The sequence below is a fragment of the Parus major genome, chromosome 8 (assembly GCF_001522545.3).
Source record: "Parus major isolate Abel chromosome 8, Parus_major1.1, whole genome shotgun sequence".
NCBI classification, from domain to species: domain Eukaryota; kingdom Metazoa; phylum Chordata; class Aves; order Passeriformes; family Paridae; genus Parus; species Parus major.
In genome coordinates, this window is record NC_031777.1 from 22,932,352 (window position 1) to 22,949,413 (window position 17,062).

The following is a 17,062-nucleotide window of genomic DNA, read 5'->3' on the forward strand; positions in this document are numbered from 1 at the left end:
ACCGAGGAGATACAAACAAGGACTAATGGGTTTGTGTGGAATGAGGCATTTCTGAGTATCGGTGAACTATTTATTTTTTCCTTGCGACAGTTCAATAACAAGGGCGTAAAACCCCCACCTACCCCACCCCAGGGTTATTTGGGAACCAGGAACGGCTTTACCTGTGTGACAGCACCCCCTTACACCCCCGAGGGTCCCCTGGCAGCCCCCCCTGCTTGCCTTTCCTACCCCTGGCACCAGTACCAGTCCAAACCTCTTCCTCAGCTTCCTCACCCGCCAGCGCCTGCCCTGGCCCAGCTTGCAGGTAACCCCCTCTGGTGAAAACCCCCATGCACAGGAAATCCAGACCCAAGAATTTTCATCCTTTCCCCCAGTCTATGATGGGGGAGATTGGTGATTTCCAAAAATTTGGGGGCTATGCTGGAAATCCTTGCATGGGCCAGGATCCCTTCCCAGGCAACTAATTCTGCCTGACATGCCAAGACACATGCCAGACTCTCACCTATTATTTACAAAGAGGCATCAAAACCAAGCAGGGATGGAAATGACAGGGCTCTGAATGAAGCCTGGACGGGCTTGCAGACACCCACTCAAATTCTCTGTGTTCCCTTGTACCTCAGCATCCTTGGGAAGGCACGAGCGCGGTGGAAGATGCCCCTACTCAGAAAGACTTATTCTCTTCCAAAGGATGTTTGTGTGTGGGTTTGGGGTTTTTGTTCTACCGTATCATGGCAGGGATTTCTGTGCCTTGACATGTCTGCAGAGGGAGAGGATGGGTTTGGGGCAACTGCTCCATCAGGCCTTGGGAGATGGGTTGGTGAGAGGTGGGCCTGAAGCAGCAGTGATGGCACAGGGTGGTTCTCAGCTCCCACCACAGCAGCAGCCTCCTGCTCCCCTCTCCTGTTTCCCAAACGCCCTCCTGGGGGGCAGCAGGATCAGAGGATCAGCTCACTCACAGAGCTCAGTTCTGCAGCAGTTTGAGCACTCGGGAATGGAGGCTAACCCCATCACTGATTTTACTGCTTCCCCACAAGATTCAGAGAGGCTGTGGGCTCCCACCAGCCTCGACAGGTGAGGATATTTCTAACACCAGAATAAATCCAGCACTATTGTCCACACTGTGGGCAGTGGCACAGGTGAACCGCCATTTTCACACAACAAAATCAAAAAATTCAAAGCATATCATCAAAAAACCTTTTTATAACCCTATGTACACGCACATTGTTGATACATCATTGACTCCTTTTGCCCTTTTTTTTTTTGCTTTTTTGAATTTAAAAATCCCCCAGTCCAAAGAGTTACTTCACTAGCAAATATTTTCTTCCCTTACCAACTCTGAAACTCATCTTTCTTGAGGGAAGCTCTGGCCCCACAGAAACTACTGGAAAAAATCTAGGAGACCACAGCAGGCTTGAAATTCACCTGCTGAGTGTTACCAGCAGAAGGATCAGGGACTGGGAGGGTGGCAGAAAACACCTATGTACCTTTTCATTCAGTGGATACTGCATGACAGTGTTAAACAGAAGTAATCCCATGTCATAAATACAACAAGCCCAAACAATCCAAAATTAGATAGAAGAGAAAGGAAGAAAGGGAAGGAAAAAAATAAAGAAAGAAAAAAGGAGAGAAAAAGAAATTGTCTAAATCCTTTTAATAGTTCTTTTGCTGAGGGTATTTTTTTTCACCTCTTTAAAAAGATACAGTCAAAAGCTCTCGGACAACAGGAATATGTGGCCAGGCTCCTGCTCAGACCAGCTGGATGTGCCACAGGCTGGAGAAGTGCTGCAGCACTGGCGTGATGCAGCAGTTTCCAGCACCACGTGGAGCTGGAAAGCGCCGGTGGCCTCCGTGGGCAGTGAAAGAGGAGTTCCATGCCTCACCCAGATGACTGCTTGAAAAGAGACGCTCACCAAGTGGTCTGAAAACCCTCTAAACGCTGGAGAGGTGCCAGCCCTGTCTCCTTCCCCTCCTCAGAGTCCCATCCCGAGCAGTTCTGTACAACGAAGATGACTTCAACGCTTTTCTTCTTTGTACGGTCACGTACCTAAACCCCGAACGTTCATCTGGGTTGGTCTCGTCCTCAGCCAACGTGCCGGCCACTCCTCCCCAGGCTGGGGTGAGTGGGCAGCCCGAGCTCCCAGGGAAAGGCAGAGTCACAAATCCCACAAGCAAAAAGTTCCAGCAAGTGCACAGCCAGGCCTGGCCTCTCCCCCGTGGCGCTTCGGGAGCAGCGTGAGGGTCATCACCGCTGCGCGTTGCCTTCTACGGGGAGGATGGCGTGGTGCAGGCTCCGCGTGTGCTTCGAATCCAGCGTCTCGTGCTCTTCCGTGAAGCTGTCCGGGCTCGCCGCTCCGTCCAGGGAGCTCCCACAGCTGGAGTTGGGGGACAACATGTCCTGCAGGAGGTCTTCCTGGACTATCCCCGAGTCTTTGTTCACTTTGCCCCTTTGGTTTCCTTCTTCCTCCTGGTCGTTGAGCAGCTTGGCCAGGAAGTTGATGTATTTCATAGCCAGGCGCAAAATCTCGTTCTTGCTGAGTTTTTTGTCGGGCGGGTGGGTGGGGATGAGCTTGCGCAGCTCTGCGAAGGCCCCGTTGACGTTCTGCTGTCTCCATCTCTCCCGGCTGTTGGTGAAAATGCGACGAACAACTTTCGTGTGAGGACCTGCAATTCCAACCACGCAGAATTAGGAGCTGGGCTTAACAGGTCAGGTATTACTTTACTGAATAGGTCACCGCTTTGAAAATTAACTAATTGATTAATTATAGTGAGGTTTAATCAGCAAGGCGGTGAAACAAGAGTTTCCAGCTTAGTGGAAGCTGACCCCATGAGCTGAGAAAGCTGTAACTCCAGTTCAATCCAGTGGAAGGGAAAATTTGGGTGGCATCTCTTTGTTTCCTCAGTTATCTAAATTTACCTCTCCAAGGAAGAAGGCTTAGGCCATGATACGTGTGCAGAAGGCTTCTATAATTTTAGGGTATCTCAACCCATCAACAAGGGTAACTCAGTGACAATGGTCCTGAGTTAAATTAAAAGTTTATCTCACTAGATGGCTTTATTTTCTATCCCAAACATTGTCTAAAGGACACACCATTGGGATGGGAGGAAATAAGCTTGAGCAGAGGCTTTGACAGCTCTGAGATCCAGAGGTCTTCCCTGCTGAGAGAGACCACAGGATTGCCACCAGCCCCCTGAATGAAAGGGGATGAGGACAGGTAGGAATTGACCCACGCTGACCCACAGAGTGAAGGCAGTGTCCTGCTGGAAGGGTGATCACAGGTGAGGATGGAACAGTGTCACAGCTGACCTGAGGGCTGCCTGCTCTCTCTCCTCATCACTGCCACAGAGCAAAAACTCCCTCTGACACTAATTGGAGAAGGGACTCCAAATTGCTAGAGATGTCCATTTGACCTAATGACAAGTAACCTCCCATTCCATCTTGGACTTTTACAGCCATGTTTCTGAGAGGGGATGCTATGCAGGATGAAGGCACAAATCACACCAATTCTCCTTTCAGCACATCAGGACAACTCCTGGTGTACATGAGCAAAGCTTTGTCTCTGTGCTAGAAGAGACCCAAAAGCACACCTGCAAAGTAGTGTTCTGCAGGAGCAGCAGTGCTGTAAATCAGGATTGCAGGTCCTTGGGTCCATGGAACATGAGAGAACACTACCATAAGATGCTTCTATTATTACATTCTTCCCATCATCTCCTTCAGGAGACATCAACAATGGAAAGTCACATCAATCTCATGAAAATCTGGAATAATGACCGGGGCAGAAACTCCCATGGGATAGGAAGCATCACATACAATGGAAACCATCACAGAGTGGGAAGCAAAGACTTGCAGGTGACACACTGGTGAGATTTGCCTCAAAGGACTGTGGAATTTTCATTCTCCCCATCTCTCCCCTGTATTCCCCACTCTGAGACACCTGCCTAACTTCTCCCTTCTGGTGGGAACAAGTCCCTGGCCTTGGTGAGCAGTTTAAGGCACAGTTCTGACATCTCCCAGTGGAACCAGCACCCCAGGGCACATTTAAACACCTTTACTCTTTTCTAGCAAAGCTGCTGGCTGCCTTGACTGTGGCACAGGAGCCAAACAGGTGTGACTTTTTATAAGTATCCTAGTCAGGCTGCACCTCAGCAAATCCCACCTTGCACACCAGAAGTGGAACCCTTGTTCCAGCTGATCAGGGACCACCACGCTTTCCTCCCTTCAGGGGAAACAGAGTCCCTTCAGTCCAGCACACCACACACAACACCCTGCACTGCAGAGTTTGCATGGGGACACACTCCCAAGCAGACAGATTAAAGCTGCCAGCTTCTCCAGTGTGTGAACAGCCACACAACTCACTCCTCCTCACAGTGTGCTCAGAGCTGGGAGTCCCCTAAAATCACAAACAGCCCCTGGGGCAAGCTAAGGGATGTAGAAATGACAAACACCTCCCTGACATCTAAGATTCCGATGTGATGCTTTAATAAAGGCAATGTTCACCCCCAAACAGCACCTAATGCCCTTTGTATGGATTGATGTGCAAGAGCTCATGCAAAGGGAAGGTTCCTTGTCCCTGATGTGTGCAGCCTGCTATGCCACAGGATTGTGGGGAAGGTGACAGGGACCAAGGGCCCCCAGCAGCACTGCTAATCAAGCAGTGAAGAATTATGCTACATCCTACTAAAATAATGTGACATTTTAAACACTTGGCCATTTCCAGACAAGACAAAGCAACTGGTCTTGAATCCAGAGAGAGATGGAGCTTAAAAGCTCTTTACTCCCATAAGGGTATGGGAAGTAACCCCATCTTGGATACTGCTCATTAAAAAGAAATCCTCAAGAGACTTTCAAACATGTGTTTCTGTTCAGTGAAAGCTGATGACTAAAAGGCATCTTTTCATAAATTGGTCAGAAACCAGAAAAAAAAACCACAACAAAACCTGTTAATTTTCATCTAGGGGCACCCAAATCAGGCTTCAGTAAATAAAACAAATTCTGACACCACTCAAATTCTTGATTCCTGCACTAACTGAATTAAACATATATTTTAGAAAGAGATGAGGCTTTGGTCAAAACATGTCAAGCAATGGAGGAAATTAAAATGCCCCATAGCTGTGTTATAATAGAAAATCTATTTCTCATAAAAAAACCTTGCTTCATAATTAATTCAAGCAATTGGATGAGAATTTTTGCCTGGATTTTGTTATAATGGATTGACTGATGCTTTCTTAAACTGTAATTAGAAATGTGAGGAAAATTAATAAAAATATGATCTTTCAAAGTTCCAGGATATACTTTTCTAGAGATACTTTTTTTTTTATCATCACTTCTAGCTATTCTTAAAGAAGATATTAAATGGAACAGAATTTCAATAAAACAGATAAAAAGAACTACTTGTGAAAACCCCACCACTTATTCTCTCACAGAAAAAAGAACAAACACAAAAGTGTCTGGCAAGGCTTTCCTGCCCTTCTGCAGCCCCCAAGGGCTGAGGACCCTCCAGAGTGATGCTCCTGTGTGCTGTGGATGCCACCCAGCAGATGCCCATCAGAGCAATAAGCAAAGCCCCTCAGACCACACAGATGCCTCAGCATGGAATGTACCTCCCTACAAATTATTCCTGTTTAGACAACATAGTCTGATACCCTTTTTCCTCCTCAGAAAACACTGAGTCGAATCTTGGAAATTCACATGAACCAGAACCTGCAGGATTGGGCCCTATCTGTACACCTGCATCAAACTACATCTTCAAAAACGTGGTTACAACCAAGTATTTCTGTAATACTTAATACCTAATTTAATAGCAATTCCAAAGCTTTAGTCAGACACCAAGATCTGATTTTCCCTCTAACTGCTAAGCCTCAGCATCAAAACCCAGACAAAAAGCTCTTCTTGTGCCGGGGCTGTAACCTCCCCTGTCCCATGGGGCAGCAGTGTGAAAGGACCAGGAGGGCAGAGAGTGGGGAGAGAAGGACTGGTTAATGCAGATAATACCCTGAGCCTGTCAGTTTGGGATGCATTATTTTGGTCTGATGAAGGTGATGATTTGATTTTAGATCAGCTAGGTAGAAGGAAAGGGACAGCTAGCAGGAAAGGCGGAAAATTAGTCGTCCAGCAATTGAAATGCAGTGTTTACAATCGCTAAAGAGAAAACGAATTTCAGTGAATCTCATTTGTACGGGCTATTAACTCCAGAGATAAACAGGACGGCCTGCCACGTGCAAATTGTTCTTGCAAATGTCCCTTTGCGTGGGCAGCATCCCGTGGGCAAATATCCCTTTGCACGCAGCATCTCACACCTCAAACCTGCTGTCAGGAGCCGGCAGCAGGTCCTGCCCTGCCCTCTCCCTGCCTTCCGTTCTCCGAAATCACCCTGCGGCTCCAACAGAGATGCCCGCACCTGGGATCTCTGCTCGAACAACGGAATCCCACCTTCCACATCTCCTCCCCGGCTCTGCCACGGGGTATTTCACGGCAGACGGGACCGGTGTGTGGATGTATACTGAATTAAGGGACCAGCCGCTGCAGACCTCAGCACAGGGTTAGCTCTTCGCATCCAGGAGATTTAAGACAGGTTATCCTTTCTGCCCAAGGCTGCTGTCTGCAGGGCAAACGCCTCCTGGCTGAAAGGGTTTACAGACGCAGCATCTCACTGCAATGGCCCTGATCTGCACTTCAACAAAGACTTACATTTATTGTCCTCTTTCGGATTTAATCTCTAAGCAATTTGCAGAATAGGGATGTAACTAACCGAGGGCTGAGCTGCATCCCTGGGTGCTGGGTGAAGGCAAACTCACCGAGCACGCTGCTGGGCACCGCTGTGGGCTCCGCTTACCGGAGCCACTCTGACTCCCTGGCCATCTTATTCGCGTTTTACGGTTTGGGGGTTTAGTCCTTTTATTATCTGGGGATTTGGTCCCAGAGTGTGGCTTCGTGCAGGAACTTGCCCCCTTAGGTAGACGGAGACATCCCCCCTCCCCCAAGAGGCGGCGCAGGGGTGAAATTCTCTCACCGTCGGTGATCTCCATCTCGTACGGAGAGGGTCTCCGCTTCACTCGGTTGCTGCCGTACATGGAGAAAGAGTCCGGTTCGCCGAAAAACCCGCTGCAAAGAAAGGCAGGCAGGCCGTGAGGACACACCGACATCCCCCCGGCCCGGCCCCTGGCGGGGGGCTGTGTCCGGGACCGGAGGGAAGCGGAGCCGCTCCGTGACCTCGGAGCGAGCCCGCGGCTCACGCAGCCGAGCCCAGAGTCGTGCGGTGACACCACACGCGGCCAACCGGGGGCACGCAGCGAGAGACGCCAGCCCTGCGGGGGCAGGGGGATGTGAGCGGCTTAGGGCAAAATCTCCCCCATTCCCTCGGCTTTGTGCTCCCCCACCCCAGGCGGGCACGCAGGACCCCCGGGCCGGGTCCCTGCCGCAGCTTTCCCTGGGAGACGAGGCGGGGGTCTGTCCCCGCACACCCCCCGGGCTGGCTCAACCCCTGTCAGAGCCTCTGTTGGCCCTTCGCTAATTTGCGGGACTCGTCAGAGAACAGAGAGAGCCCGGGGAGCTCCGAAGAGCTAAACCGGTTCTCGCCCGTTTATTGACGGATCCCTTCTCTCTGCCCAGGACTTTGCCATTGCAAAAATTTTTCCTTCGAGGGAGAGTTTTTCGTTTCTTCTTTGACTCCCCCCTCCCCTTTTCCCCTTTCTCTCTTTGCAAAGTTGCGCGCTAACCCGCGAGGGTGTAAGCGGCGAGCCCCGGGCAGAGGAAGGGATGCTGCTGCTTCTGCCCCCGCATCTCCGCCCCGCACCTCCCGCCGCCCCGCCACGGCCCGGGACACCCCTGGGGGAGCTGCTCCGGGATGGGACGGGACAGGGGAGGCACGGACCTGTTGATGGTGGCCAGCGGCTGGCCCAGGTTGTAGAGCATGGCCCTGCCGGGGGGCTGCAGCGGGAGCGCGGGGGGGCTCAGCTGCACCATGCGGGCCTCGCAGGCGGCCTCGGCGGCGCGGCACGGCTCGGCTCCCGGCGCTCTCTGCATCGCGTCCCCCGCCGCCTCACGGCTTTTTATGTCCAGGGAGCCCCCCCGGCGCACCAGCTCGATGACGGGCACAGGGGCGGCGGGGGGCCCGGGGGAGGGCCGGCCCGCCTCCTTGGCCGCCCCGTTGAGCAGCAGCTGGGGGTCCGCCGGCGCCTCCATGCCCCCGCGGCTGCTCTCCGGCTCGCTCGTGGTCTCCGCTTCCGAGTCGTGCCGCCGGGAGGGGCGGGCATCGCGGGGGTCACTGGGGGGCGGCGGGGCGGGCGGCCTGTCCATCGTCCTGCGGAGAGAGGCAGCGCTCAGGGCCGGCCCCGCACCGGGACCCGCCGGGGGCTTTACCCCGCCACGGGCACCGCCCCGACGGGGGGGCCGCTTCGGGGCTCACACCTGGTCGGTGAGAAACGGGGGAGTTCCCGATCCCCCCAAATAATGTAGAGTTTGCTGGCGGTACCGCGGGGAGGTCTGTGGGTCCACCCCGCCGGGCCGTGCGGTGCCGTGACGTCACGGGGCGCCCCGGCCCTGCCCTGACGTCACGGAGGCTGGCGGAGCTCTGACGTCTCGCAGCGGCCCGGTCCCGCTCGGTGGGGCCGGGCCGGAGCCCCCGGAGCCCCGCGGGGATTCACATCGGCACCATCGGGGCCGCCGGGGAGCCAGGGCAGAGCCCGCAGCACCGCCGAGGGTGCGGGTTAAACTGTGCCCCCAAATCACAAATTCCAAATTCCTCTGCGGGGATTTCTCCCAGTTCTGGGCTCCCCGGAGGTGTTTGCTGCCCTCCGGAACCGGCCCAGTCGCGGCCCGGCCTGCCTGGAGCGGCCTGAGCCTCACGGGCGGCCCCTTCTCCTCCCATGATTATTTTTTATTGTTATTTATAAACTATCGAAATATACCTGAAACCACTTTTTGGGGGAGAGGGGGTTAAAGCAGCCCCTAACGCAGTCAGTCCCCCGCGCAATTCGCTACCGCAGGAAGGAGGAAGGGGCCCGGCACACAGCATTGTCCCCCTTCTCCCTCAGAACAAATGCTGTCGCGACAAGGCACCTCGCGCCGAGGGAAGACAGCGATATCGCGATTATTTCTATGCTTTATCTCCTACATATACTCTCGTTCGTTTTTTATTTTTTCTAGTTGATTGATTATTCTTTTCTATATAAATAAGGAGCTTCACGGAGCAGAGAGCTGCCACCCATTTTTCTTGCTCCTATGCCTCGGGAAATTTTTATTTCGTTTCTGATAGGCTGAGTCGCGAGGAAAAATCAAAAAACAAACAAAAAAAACCGAACAATTTTTTTTTTTGGCCATATATCTCGCTGGAAAAAAAAAATAAAATAAAAAATACTACAACTACCCAACCTAAAGCACAAGATCTCTGCTTTCCCTCCGGGCCCCTTCCCGCCAGCCCTCTAGAAAGAAAAATCTAATTGCCTATTCCGATATTGTATAGGAAGAGATTACTCACATGTGTCATATTTAAGTAGGGACACCGCAAGTCTCTCCTGTTTCAACAAAAGCGCTCTCAGTGTCAGGCTGAATCTACTCCTCCCACCTCAAGGTACTTACGACTTTACAGAGAGGAAGGACACCCGCATCGGGATAAAACTGCTAAATCCTGGGAGGAAGAGAAGGGGGGGAGAAAAAAAAAAAAAAAAAAAGAGGAGAGGGTGGATCTCGTGGGTCCGGATTGCCAGAGATCAGTGGAGGGAGAAAGGTGCAGGGGAGAGGGAAGGAGGGGACAGCACCCCGGGGAGGCCCCTGTGATAGGGGACAGCGGCCACCCCCGGGTCCCCCCCCGCCGCCGCCGCCGGGAGCCGCCGCCTCGCACACGGGGCCACAACGAGCGACGGCCATGGCCTGGCGTGGAAAAAAAAATAAACAGAGAAAAAAAGGCGTGAAAAAAAGAGCGCCCTATATTTGGGGCGAATTGGGCGGTTTTTTGGACACATTGCAAGCCCGGTCTTCCCGGGAGGAAATCACAGACGGGGCCGGACACGGGGTTGTTTTTCTCCCGATGGGCTCGCACGAAGCGGCGACGGCGGCGGCGTTTCTCCCACGTCCGGCTGGAAAATTTAATTCCTAAAGGGGCAAATTAAATTCCTCAAGGGGCCGGTTACCGGCCGCGCTCCCGGCCCAGGAACCGCGACAGCCGGCACCGGGCCGGCGGCGGAGAGAGCCCGCTCCCCGCCGCCCAGAGACAGGAAGGTGAGGCCGGTTCACCCCGCCAACGAAATCACGAAAAATTAGGTTTTCCCCTTCGTAAAAAAATAAATAATCCCGATGGCGTCTGTTCTCGCATTTGTTAAAAAACGAAATACGCAAAACCGCAAAGACATCGGCAGAATTTTGCCTTAAATTGGGGTGGTTTCGTTTAGAAAAAATGGAGGGGGGGCATTAAATCCCCGCCCGCTGGTTTCTGCTCCGCAAAATCCTTTTGTTTTCCAGCAGCCGATCGGCAGGAAATTTCCAACCTGAAAGCGCACCTCTCCCGCCGTCCCTTTGTAGGGAGATCGCCCCAGAGAGAAGGGCGGGGGGGAGAGGGATATCGGGGACCCCCCTCTCGGGAGAAGCGCTCGGGTTCTGGCCGGGCCGTGTCCTGGTGTTTGTCCCCGGGGAGAGGCCGGGGGAGCCGGGCCCAGGGGGAGCTTTGCCCCCAGCGCCCCGCAGCCCGTCCCGGCCGCCGCCCGAGGCTCCCGGGGCGGTGGGGGTGCCGCACCCCACGATTTCAGAGTGGAAAATGTATTCTCCTCCTCACCGACTCCGCATCAAAGAATAAAAAAGATTAAAACCCAACCGCGGAAAAGATTTTGTGTTTTTTCCCGTCTCTCATGTGGGGCAGAAGCCCCCCAGAGCTCACTCGCTGCCCCCCAGAACCACATCCCGCCGTTCCCAGCGCCCACACTTCTGCAGAGCCGATTCCTCTTTACTCACCATTTGCTTTTCATTGGGAAAAGTGAGTGGAGCCATTTTGTGGCCTACGCATCGCGGCTATATTTGTAGTAAGTGTTGGGTGGCTTCAGCTGGGTAGGCTCTAATTCCACATCACGTCCAGTTTCCTATTTAGTATGGAGAGCGGAACACTACTGCAATGTGGCCGAGAGAGATAAAACCCCAGCAGTGGCCCGCCTGCCCTGATAAGCTTCTAAACCCATTATTTATGAAATGATTCATTATTATTTGGCAATTTTATCGAAGGAAAGCGGAAAATTATTGCAGGGATATGCATAGGAATAACTCCGGAATGCATGCCTTCTAGCTTTTTATGTGTGTGTGCTTAGATGCTCTTAAAAAGACACTGAAAAAAAAAAAAAAAAAAAAGAGAAATATCCCCTTTCATAATAAATAATTTATTCTATTTCCACATTTTGCTTCGCAGTAATTTCTTTCCATGGCCAAATTCAAAAAAAAAAAAAAAAAAAAAAAAAAGTAATAAAAAATTGCACTGTGGCTGCCCGCATCTGAATAGCGATTCTTTATTTTAGTCCTCTTGGAGGTTATTATGCCACTGTTTTGTTGGTTTGTTTTTTTTTTTTTGGTTTGTTTTTTTGTGTTTTTGGGGGGGATTTCTTTTGGGTTTTTTTCTTTATTATTATTATTAAATATGGAACACCTACTCCGTTCTTAATTAAATTTAATGAGCCAAAATAAATTGTTGGAGATGTTGAGAGAGGGGGAAGGGGTGTGGGCTGCATTGGGACAAGAGGAGGTAAATAAAGTGCATAGAAAAGAGATGTTTTGGAGAAAAGCGGTCCCAGTCCCCAGCCCTCCTTCCCCCACACTGTGTATTTTTGCTGAAGGGCTGAACTGGGGCGAGCTCCCTGTCTCGTCTCCCGTTCTGGGGTGGCAGGAGGCCGAGCATCCCTGCCGAGCTGGGGGATGCCGGGGACTGTGAGCGGAGAGGGTACCGAGCCGGCACCCCTCGCCCTCGAGAAATTTGGGATGTGAGCGGCGGGCCCTGGAGGAGAGGGGCTTGGGAAAGGGAGAAAAGGGCCCTGGCTCGCCCCGTAGCAGAGCGGGGCAGCCGGCGGGGCCGGGGCCGGGTTCCCCCCACCCTGGGGGCCGGAGCTCGGGCCCGGCTGCGCGCCCCGTCGGGGAAGGGGCTCAGCCGGGCCGCGGCGAGCTCCGGGCCCGGCCGGCCGGGGATCCCCGGGCTGGCCCAAGCCGGGCTCCTGCCCAGGGAGCGGCTGCTGGGGACGGGAGCGGGCGGTGCGGGGGTCGCGGTGCAAAGAGACGGGACGCGTGAGAACCTCCCCGAAATGCCGGGGGCTCCCGGCATGGGAAGGGGGAAGGCAGAAGTCGCTGGAGGGTCCCAGATCTGCTGCTCCGGACACCCGCGGGTAGCGCGGCCCTAAGGGCGACGCCGGGAGCGGGTTTGGACAGCTCGGGGGTCGGCCTGCGTGGGAACCCGAAAAACAACGAAACCACCCCCGGCGCGGGGCGGGAGGGCAGGAACCCGGGCTGAGCCCTTCCCGGGACACCCCCGGCCCCCTCTGAGGGGTAAGGCCGGGCGGCAGCACCCGGCTCGGGGCACAAGCGGCGGCGGGGCCCGGGCGCACCTGCCGTGGGGCGGGGGGCGGCGGCGGGGCCGGGGGTCGCTATTGTCTCCCCGCCACCTGCGCGCCCTCCCGCAGGGGGAAATGCCGGAGCTGTTATTCTTCCTTTCACTCCTTCCCCTCAGCCTCCCGCTCTGGACGCGGCCGTGGGAGAGGTTTCCACAAGCCCCGGGCGCTCCCCCCGCGGCACGGCCGGGGCCGGGGCCGTGTCCCGGGCGGCAGGAGCCCGCACGATGCCGGCAGCGTGCGTGGGGCGGCGGGGCAGCGGCGGTCACGACGCGCCGGAGAGCCCGCCGTGCCTCCCGCCAGGAAACACGACCATTTTCGAGCCGGCTCCTCTCACCGACAGGAAGCGTTAAAGATAGAACAGCCGGGGCTGGGCGGGGGAGATTAGGAAGCCGAGCATCTTCTGAGCACCGAGGGCTGCTGCGGGGCCATTCCCAGCCGTGCCCGTGCCCGCTGCGGTGGGAGCCGGGCCGTGCTCAGCCCACCTCCGGCCCGCATTTTTACTTTACTGAAGAGGGATCAAACCCTTCCGTCAGGGTGGGGAGCACAAAAATTACCCAAAGTAAAGCGGTCAGTGATGCTCCGGGTAGGCCCAGCACCTTTTCAGCTAGCATTATAAATACCTTCCCTTCATAATAATAAAGAAAAGCTAGAAACAATAGAAGAAAAAAACAGACAAAAAAGAAAACCCCAAAACCCAAATCAAGAAAGCCTTGATGTTGCCCCATTACCCATGCCATCACCTGGCAAGCCAGCTCCAGAGCTTGGGCCTCAGTGCTCTGTTAACAAAGCCAGACCTGGCTTTACATGTTTGTTTGGTTTTTTAAACCTCAAATTGCAGTAGATACTTCAGGGAAAAAAAATCCAGACATCTTGAAATTACTCAGCACCACACTATGAAAGGAAAATGGTGCTTTAAGGGAAGGGTGTTTTTGTTGTTATGGTCCAATAAATGAACATTCTGCTTGCTTGGAGGTTGCTGTCCAGGATTATATGCTTTGTGTAACTTATTATTAACACCGCACCCTTGTCCTGAGCTGTGTGGAAGTAGTTTGGCTTTTGTTTTCAAATTGTTTCTAGCCCTTGAGCATTTGAAGAAAGTCTTTAAAATATTAACCAATACAACTGTCATCTTCCTGTGTTTCCAGACATTTTACAATAGGAAACAAAGAACAAAACCCTGCAACAATAGCTCAGAGGTATGAATTGCCTCATTCATCTCACTGGAATGTTCAAAAACATTAACTATTTTTTGACTGATTCAGCAGAAAATGTGCTGGCAGATAATAAGCTTATGCCTGATCCAGGGGAGATTCAGGGACTGAGAAAGGTTTTTATTTTTCAGCACAGCAAAGTAGCACCTTTCCTGAAAGGAAGCAAATATCCTTGTTGATGGAAGAGGCTGCGTGAGAGGAGAAATTCTGGCTCAAAAGGAGCTGCTGCCTTCCTCTCTCTGTGCTGGCTCCAAAACAGCAACATGGTTTATCTCACCTCAATTCTGTAATAAATTAATTAGCAATTAGTGCCCACTCTAACATACCAAGAACACTGCAGTCCTTAGGATTTGATTGGGAAAAGCCCAGGATTTCAGTGCAGGGTGTTTTAATCTTTGGTTTAACACTCAGAACAGGAAAGGCAAGGTCAGCACCACTGGCTGAACTGCTGTTGAGACAATACCATCACTAAAACAAAGTTTGTTCCAATGCCTGTCAGAGAATGCTGATGCACTAAAAGGCCAGTAAGAAAACACATGGCTCCACCATCATTCCACTGTCCTCCCACCAGAAATGGTGGGAATGGGAATGAATCACCACTTCAGCCAAATTCTTCCCCTTGTGCAATATTACCATCACAAGGTTATAGAAAAGAGATGCTTCCTTAATGACTGGAGTGCTTGGTGACAGAATATTTCGGTGTTAATTCAGAACAAAGTAAATTATTATTTCTGTTTACCCCACCACCCCAGTACCAGATTCCTGAGGAGTTCAGTAGCAGGGGAACCAGTGAACTTCAAGTGAACCATTCTAACAATGACTGGGAAGCCACATGTGTCTTAAATAAAGGCAGCATTAGAAAAGTGAAGATTAATATTTTTTAATGGAACCTTTGACCTTTATGACCAGTATGTAATTTTAAATAAATAGAAAACACAGAGGTGAAAAAAAATTACAAGGTTTAAAAGTGCCAGCTTTTCCTTCAAAGATTTCATGATACAGAGAGTTACATACATGTGCCATTTTGGCTGAATTCAAAATAATTTTATGCAAAGTAAAGCCAAAGTTATACTTCACTTCCCCACAGACACAACCCCCACACAGTAATCCAACCATTTCAGCAAACTTCTAGAAATTAGTGCTTTAGCTCTGTTACCCCTGCTCTGCCACACACATTATCATTGGCTCACAGTTGGCACAAACATGGAAAAGTCTGTTTTTAAAAAGTCAACAGAACACTTAAGTAATCACCACTGTTAAAATTATATTAAAAGTACATCTTGGGCTCAGGTTGATTCACCTTCAATATGATTTAAAATCACACCTAACTGTAAACAAAAGTGCACACACATGTCTATGTTGATCAGCACTGCCTCAGCCAGGCACTTTGAGGTGGTTGTCCCTGAGCTGGGCTGAAAACTCAGTTCTGCAAGTTTTACATTGCTACAACAGAGTGACCTCTTCAAAGAGAGCTCAATCCGTGGTTTCCTGTAGTCTTTTACAGAGAGGTCTCTCTGATTTGAAGCAGTGGTTGCAGCTATCTCAGGGGATGTTCAGAACAGCTTTGGTAATTGCCTGAGTTGTTTCACATCAAGAATGGTGCCAACAGAATTTATGCTGTTTGATTGGTTTAACATTTCAAGAGTTGGAGTATGCAGATTTCCACGGAAGGCCCGAGTATCTCCTTCATCTTTCCTGACGGGTTGTTCAGTGAATTCAACTCTCCCAGGTAACAATCTGGTTTTTGATTTTAAATCCTTTAGGAACTGAAGTGAGTTTTCATCTGCTTGATCTGTTCTGGGAGGAAAAATTTCATTTGTAATATTTCTTAACACAGGGCTGTTTAATTCTGGTGGAGAAGCATTAGTAGCCAAATCTCTGCTGTGGCTTTTCAGGTGAATGGGAAGTCTTCCATCCACTTTTTTAGGTAATTCAGTCTGGTGGCTGAAGCTGTCCAACACAGGGGTACAGTTTTTTTCTGGCATGCTTTTGCTTTTGACAGTGCCAAAATTGCCATCTTGAGCCTGCAGCTCCTCTTCATCTTCACTGCTGTCATTGCCCTGTATCAGCCCATACCGCTTCATGTACTTCTTGGTTGCAAAAGACATATTGTTGGGTGAAATTAAACTCAGGCCCACCATGCTCTTGTCCACATTTGTTTGCAAGATGTCTTGGAAGGCAAAATCTCCAAGAGGATTTTGAGAGCGACTGAGAGACAGTTGGGATAACTGATTTTCACTGAGATACTTCAGTGCTATGGCATTTGCTTCCATGCTCAGATCAACAACGTTGGGACACATGCTGACATTGGCAAGTGACATGGAATTTAATCCAGGCACCACTGCTTCAGGACTTATGCACGCCAAGATGCTGAAATAAAACATCAAAAAGTTAACATTAGCATTACAGGAAAAGTGTCAGTCTCCCAATTTTTCTTACTGTACTGATTTCTCCTTTCTCCTGAACACAGCTCCATTGGGACTGAGATCATACCTGCACATACTGAAAACCTCACACCCACAGTAGCCAAACACTGCCAGAGGATGGATGATATTCCCTTCTTCAGTACACAGTACTCTCATATGAGGAACCACCCATCTCTAGCAGGTTACAGAGCTGGTTTTTGTTTTAAAGCAAGTATGAGCTCTTGTTCTTTTTTCACCAGTGAATGCAACATTTTGTGTGTCTGACCCTACAACTGAGTTCTACCATACAGCCCAAATTTTATAGCTCCAAATACAGCCCAGAGGGGACTGAGACCAAGAACATCTTTCCCAATGCACAGCAGTTCCAGGACTTTTACAGAAACTCTGACATAGCATCTGTTTCCAGAAGCTTACAAGGTTTTAGTTTTTGAAATATCTTCAAATGGGAAACATTAATTTGTTCTGTTGCAGCAATTTCTTGTGTATATATACATACATATATAAACACTATATATGTATATAATGTTTGAGGACTGAAAGAACAAGCTCTGGTACACCAGTAATAGTTGTAAACTATTGCATTTAGTTCACACATCACATATTAGTTCACAAACCCAAGCTCCTCAGATCAAGTAAGAATTAAGACCCATCTATCCTGCCAAATGCCACTTACAGCAGCAAGTTTAAACCTTAGGATGAGTAAGCACTTGAGCACAAATGTGAACGGTCACTCCTGGGTTTGCAAACATGACTCTGTAAACACAGAATCTTAGAATGGTTTGGGCTGTAAAGGATCTCAAAGATGATCCAGTTCCACTTCCCCTGCCACAGAACACCTCTCACCAGAGATCCACA

General features: G+C 51.0%; 2 protein-coding genes across 3 annotated transcripts in view; both read right to left on the reverse strand.

The window, feature by feature from the left end:
- Positions 1-1,180: 1,180 nt before the first annotated feature.
- On the reverse strand, positions 1,181-11,211 carry TAL1 (TAL bHLH transcription factor 1, erythroid differentiation factor). 2 transcript variants are annotated; one of them, XM_015636822.3, is made up of 5 exons: positions 10,940-11,210; positions 9,474-9,623; positions 7,869-8,297; positions 7,008-7,099; positions 1,181-2,661 (listed from the first exon to the last, which is right to left on the reverse strand). In XM_015636822.3, coding segments are annotated over exons 2-5 (942 nt in total). In that variant the 5' UTR covers positions 9,476-9,623; positions 10,940-11,210; the 3' UTR covers positions 1,181-2,242. The 2 variants fall into 2 exon arrangements, with proteins under 2 accessions (XP_015492308.1, XP_015492307.1); XM_015636821.3 differs by lacking the exon at positions 9,474-9,623 and having other exon boundaries at positions 10,940-11,211.
- A 3,434-nt stretch (positions 11,212-14,645) lies between these two features.
- STIL (STIL centriolar assembly protein) overlaps positions 14,646-17,062 on the reverse strand; it is a 20,283-nt gene continuing 17,866 nt past the window's right edge. The window contains exon 16 of the mRNA XM_015636848.3: positions 14,646-16,151. Within this exon, the coding sequence (XP_015492334.1) occupies positions 15,335-16,151 (817 nt within the window). The 3' untranslated portion in view covers positions 14,646-15,334. The remainder of the gene's footprint in view (positions 16,152-17,062) is intronic.